Source organism: Rutilus rutilus (assembly GCF_951802725.1).
Source record: "Rutilus rutilus genome assembly, chromosome: 17".
Lineage (NCBI taxonomy): Eukaryota > Metazoa > Chordata > Actinopteri > Cypriniformes > Leuciscidae > Rutilus > Rutilus rutilus.
Genome location: NC_140230.1, coordinates 8,020,233 through 8,026,596, shown reverse-complemented (window position 1 = coordinate 8,026,596; position 6,364 = coordinate 8,020,233). Strand labels below are relative to the sequence as shown.

Here is a 6,364-nt window from a genome sequence, read left to right as displayed (position 1 = left end):
CCAATGTTACAGTAGCTTTTATTTATTTTGTTAATGTTTCGTAAATCGTGTAACGCGAAACTTTTTGTGTGGTTGTTAGAAACACAAGAAAAAAGATAATCGAAAAAAAAAAAAAAAAAAACACAGTAGATAAAATCTGATGACTGACAGAGCCAGTGAACAAATAAAACACACTAATTGGTCAGTGAAAGATCTAAATCTTTTCGCCTTTTTCTCCTCCTTATTCAGTTAATATGTTCTGTTAAAGTCTATTACCACCGCTGGACGTCCCCGTCCCTTAAGACGAAACATAAATATATAAATAAAGGGGAAAAAACGGAGCCATCAGCAGAGGTTTGCGCAGGTCGATAAAGCTTTTAGATTTGGAGATGTTTTCTATTTCCTGGGGCTAAGAGTTGTTAATGGAGCTTAAGGAATTATCTTATGGTTCTGTGTTTTGAGAGCAGTTTATTTCAGGGGTCCCTGTGTCCCCTGTCGAGTCTGAATATGCTGCTGTCAAAGGCGCTTAATGAAAAGTAACGCGTCGCTGATTACAGTTTGATTCGGTTTCTATGTAAAAGCGCCGTTAATTCAGCATCATCTCTCTCTCTCTCTCTCTCTCTCTCTCTCTCTCTCTCTCTCTCTCTCTCTCTCTCTCTCTCTCTCTCTCTCTCTGTGTGTGTGTGTTTGACACGCCTGAATGAGTTAGTCAAACCATCACACCTCCTCCGCCCCCTCTCGCTCTCCCTCTCCAAACCCTGCTTTACGATAGGAAAGTTTCTTGAAACAATATTCGTATACACTATACATAATGTTTTATTATTCGATGTGCAATGGTATTATATTCTGTTTCTCATTCTGCTGTGTAATTTTTTTAAATCTTAATCTCGTATAATGTTTTATTATTATTATTATTATTATTAATCATATAAAATGTATTTGTATGAGTAAATTATTAAGTATTAATTAAATCTGGCATTTTACATTTTATAAATATATATATATTTCTGTGTGTGTGTGAAAAATAATGTTCTTTATTTGGAGACAACACCATCACCACCATTTGTTGTGCATTGCGTTGTACAGACAAAACGCGTTTTTTCAAATGTCTTTGTCCAGGGAGAAGATCTCAATCGTTTGGCTTTCACATTGAAATTCATCACTGAAGCCCCTCTCAACGGACCCCAGTCCTCCAGGGGCCACACTTTCACCATCACTGTCAACTCCTGCCTTTGACTGCGTGTTTTTGCCCTTTTATCTCGACCAACTAATTCTCTTGCCCTTTTCACTTAGAGACGCGCCCCGGTGAAAAAGCCTCAGAGTACAGAGAACCTCCACAAATTGAGGGGTCTGTGTCAAGATGAACATTTCGAATGATCTCGCCTTCTAACCAAATAAACGGCCTGTCTGGATAACTCAGGCCATCTCAAGTGTTGGGTCAGGGTAAAGGATTTGGTGCTTCGATAATATTATCAGAGGGAGAGAGGAGTAGAAATCAATAGAGTGAAGTGAATGATGACTGAAAACATCCCAATTACAGGCTGGTTATGGCGGGTTAATGGAGCTCATCCAGCGCTGTCTTATGGCTCCTGAGGGCCTCATCTCTCCCATCAGAGGACGAGAGGGAATGATAAAGAGTTATTGAGGAATTATTACAAAGCCAAACACAGTAAACACGAAACAATCACTGTGGAGAACATCATATGCATTATTTAGAGTGGACAGTCGGGCCATTTGTATTGTTATGCCATTACTTTGACATAGTGAAATGACTTAAAAAAAAAAAAAAAAACAACACTGAAATCTGTATAGTTAATGATGCTAAATTACGGCAGGATACAAATCCTTCCATGGTGTGACTTCAACCCTTTAGTGACAAATACAAATAAAGCTTAAATCACTAAATCACTAAATTTAACCAAGCAGGTGAATTTAATCGGGAATAATGCTGCGTATGTTCAGCACCAGGGACAGCGACTCTGATCGATACACAGAACAAAAGCTTCGGAAAATTGACCGTTTATTGTAGTGAGCAGATTTGAACATTCCCCAGTTTCGAGGAGATCTGTGCATTTGTGCGATACTTTCTTAACAGTGACACTTGTGAGTCGTTGTAACAAGGTCCGAGTTCGTCTAAAAGAATAATCATTAAAAACTAGCAACATATGCATGCCAAAGAAACAATAAAAGCCGAAACCAAACTAGGCTGTAAACTTTTTTTTTTTTTTTTCTTTTTTTTCAATCTTTCAGAACATAAACCTCAGTTGTTAATTTACATAATCTGAACGTGCGTCAACCTAACCAATAAATATATATAAACCAATCCCTTTTGTTGGACCATCGCCAGTGAGATGTCAACACAGCAATAAATACATACATTTTCCCATGACAGCGCAATAATTTTATGTAACAAAACGTATTTGGGCCCATCGATTCACAGTCTGACATTTGTTATCTGTTGCGTCTGTAAACTGAAAATCGTAAACGGCTATTCCAAACAGTCTTCCTCGCTTTTGAGGGTCATTTCGTGTGCTAGGAACAGAATATTTTATTCACCCCCTTTGGAAAAGTCATACTGTCCTTACTGGCCTCTTGCTGCTGTGTTTTTATCACGTTGCTGTTCCCTACGGAACGTCCAAGGGCTCCAGTCTCTAAGATTGAGCCTTTGGTCGTGTTGGTCCAAGAAACTGTAGTGTTCGTCTGTGCTTGGTTTAAGGAGCTGTGTCTGAACAAGGGGTCGTGAAAAACTCCATCTACCCAGTTTCTGAGAGTCGTAACAGGTGAATCCTGCTGTCTTTCCAGGCCGTTTACAGGTGAGGAGGCGGAGGGTGATGGTTGACATCTAAGCATACATGAGGAGTACTCTGTCGGGTTCAACGAGGTCGCGGTCTGGGCCAGAGACCAGATGCGGGGTTTGCTGTCCAGTAATGGATGGCCCTGCTGCTGGAAACACGTTTTGACGTGTCGAAGGTCGTGTTCGCAGTCTTCGGATGTGGATTTCAAGCAGCTTTTGGTGAGATCGCGTTCAGCCTCGAGCAGACCGGGAATGGAGAGTTTTGGCGATGGTTCTTTGATGCGATCATCGGTGGTCGCCATGTGCGCGTTCATGTGAAAGCGATGTTTGAGTTCACACTCTGAGCTCTCAGACTCGATGGTGTCAAAGTCGTCCAAGTCACTCAACTGAAGTTCTTTGTCTTCTCGACTTTTGCTCTCTGTAAAAAATAAAAAAAATAAAATAAAATTAGTGATGGGAAGTAAATGTAGAGAGAACAATAAACAAGCTTATACATTGCTAAAAAATATTTTAAAAACACACACCCGAAACAATAGGCTATGCTTTGATTAATATCATTCATGAAATAGTTTTTACATTATATTAACAAATAGTACGTTCTCTTACAATAAAATAGTAAGAATGTGATATTTATTAAAGAAGTAATTAAATAAAGTCTTGATGTGAAGACCATTTTAATACTCTGAAAAAAGTTGGCCAATGTAATGAACTTTTTTTTTTTTTTTTTTTTTTTTTTTTTTTCTACAGTGATGCCTCTCGCCAGACTTTTAAAAGTTTGTGCTGGCGCTTTTCCAGACAGCTCAAGGCAGAAGAGTTTAACTTTAAAAATGAAGATAGCAATACAAAAAAAAAAAAAAAAAAAAAGGACCCATTGATTTTTGTGAAGAATATAATGGGACTGACCGTCATCATTGGTTTCACTTTTGATTTGATCTTCTTGTGACCCATCCTCATCATCATCATCGTATTTCTTATCGTCTGAGCCCTTGTTTCTTGGTGGCCATGTCATCTTGTTCTCTTTCTTGAGTCTTCTTCTGGCGTTGGCGAACCAGGTGGACACTTGCGTGAGGGTCATCTTGGTGATGATGGCCAGCATGATCTTCTCTCCTTTGGTGGGATAGGGGTTTTTCCTGTGCTCCTGGAGCCATGCTTTCAACGTGCTCGTCGTCTCGCGTGTGGCGTTCTTTCTTCTAGTTCCCCCTTCCATAGATCCGTATCTGTGAAATGAAAGAAATAAACGTGGTAAAAGTTGATGCAAATGTGTTTGCAGTGCATAGAAATACAAGGACTTTATGTTTTATGTTGTTTCCATAAGCCATGCATCGCGTTTATTTTTGAAGCATAACAGAGCGCACAAATTGCTTGATCGAGTGCACACAGACTGCACCGGCCAAGTATCTGGCCATTAAAGCACTTCAGGGGAAACCCTGAAGGGCAAACTGTCAAGAGCATGATATAACATAAAATATGCATCAAAGAAAGTGACCTGAAATTGGTTTATTGAAAAAGATACATTAAATGCTTTTGTACGTTTATAGGGCGATTGCGCTAATTATTCCATCAATATGTTGAACGCGGCCTATGAAATTGATCCAAATGAACTGAGTCCTGCACTTGTTAATTGGCAATCAGAAGACTCTAATGAAGGCCGCTATTCAATACCTGTCATACTGGTACTGTCCCAGGGAGGGATCATATGGGTAATATGCGGCAGCCTGTGTAATTCCCGCATGCGCAGACGCACTTCCATCTTTGGCATCAAATGTTCCCTGAAAATAAACACAAGACCTGTCAGTAATGACATTCATGCGATTCAACTTTACATTTATGATGCTTGTCATGATAATAAGGTTCTTGCTAACATTGTTTTCAGGTGCAATATATTATGCTAATTATTATTCCATTATCCTAAAGTCAAACTTAATATAATATAAAAATTGAACTGTACAAATGCAGCAGTTCTGTAATCATTTATTCAGTAGGTACTAAAGAAATATAAGGTTAATTTGCTGATATTTGAACATAATTTTATAAACGTTCCTTTTTCTCAGATAGCCTATAGAAACACATTCGTTTTACAGAATTGCGGGGATCTTAACATCATGATTCATTGCTAGAATGCATGCTATTATTATAATGTATAATTCGATATGTTTTAAACTCACCAAAGAGTAGAAAGCGGAGGCGTCAGCTCCATAGGTAACATAATTCCCATAGCCCTGACTGCTCGTGTACGGGTTCCCGTAGACTCCCAGCGCAGCGGCGGAGCTCAGCTCGTGCCTGGCGGTGGCCAACAGTCTACTCTCATACACGGGACAGTACACGGGCGTCTGCGCGGACGAATCCGAGATGGACCTGGTGCTCGACTCGCAGCAAGATGTCAAAGAGTTGGTGGTCATGAGGAACTGGAATGATTTGGAAATGCCACAGGATAAATAAAACACCAACCTGCATACCTCGGAAAAATGTGTGTTTCCTGTGAAAGTTATTTTATTATTTTTGTTGGCAGTGCCCACAGTCAGCCCCCACAGGACAATGCATTTTATGGATCATGGCCAAAAACAACTGTTGTCCTCCTTCCCCCTGTCATCACATCTGCACTTTTGCATGTGTCTGTGACTCGAACGCGTGTTAGTAGATTTGTAAAATGATAAGCGCAGAGGGAAGCCCTTGCATCGCAGAAATCCGATTAAACCTTTATCTTTTTTTGTCTTTATCACTCGCATTTAACCCCGCAGCGCACGTGAGCGCGTTTCCCCTTTAAAGTTCACATTGTAAAATTTTTGAATCAATGCAACAATAAGTGCGCGATAACGAGTCTTACCTGAGGTGCAGAAGAGTAAGGATATCCGAATTGAGGATAGGACATTGTAGAGTGATCCCCGTTTCCCCGAAAGCAGGCGAGACTGCAGGTCTGCTGTGTTTCACTGTACCGATTGATTGGTAAAGCATAAAGCTGCCGGACGCTTATAGGGCGAAGCGCAATACTACCATGTTTAATTTGCTTAAACGCCTTCCTGAGGATGTTCAATAGATGCCCAGTTTGGATGCTCTCTCCTATCGCTCTATTAAACTTCTACAACACTGCCGCGCACATCGTAAAGCATTTGGCGAATTTCCGCCTTTGATGTCAGAAATACATATTTTGCGTTATAAAAACTAGTATTAAACACGTCAGCCCAGATGCGGGTTGTTTTAAACGCCGGTGGCTCTGACGTCAGAAGAAACCCAGTCAAAATGACCAGACTCTAACTTTAATATGCATTTCTCTGGATAAAAATCCCAACGAGTGACAGGGAGGTGGGGGTGGAATTTTAAGGCACAATGGATTTGTAATTGAGCTTATCAATTAAACTGAGCTTTGAAAAGAGATTGCAATACTAAAATGTGACAATACATCGGTTTATCAAGCGCCTTTTCATCTCAGTTTATCAGAATTTCTATACATAATCCGGTGGTTTGCCTACATTAATAAACACTTACACTTTTTATTTACCTGTTCTAAAAAAAAAACAGAAAATTCGAAAACTCATAGTTCAGATATTATTAGACGTATTTTACCTTCTCGTGGATTGAAATTGTATTGTGAGC

At 39.8% G+C, this 6,364-nt stretch overlaps 1 protein-coding gene across 1 annotated transcript; it reads right to left on the bottom strand.

Moving 5' to 3' along the window:
* Positions 1–1,668: 1,668 nt before the first annotated feature.
* irx4a (iroquois homeobox 4a) lies at positions 1,669–6,064 on the bottom strand. Its single transcript, XM_084435397.1, has 5 exons — positions 5,598–6,064; positions 4,939–5,178; positions 4,436–4,542; positions 3,677–3,990; positions 1,669–3,191 (listed from the first exon to the last, which is right to left on the bottom strand). Exons 1-5 carry the CDS (start codon positions 5,640–5,642, stop codon positions 2,512–2,514), a joined length of 1,386 nt encoding a protein of 461 aa, XP_084291523.1. The 5' UTR covers positions 5,643–6,064; the 3' UTR covers positions 1,669–2,511.
* Positions 6,065–6,364: the final 300 nt, after the last annotated feature.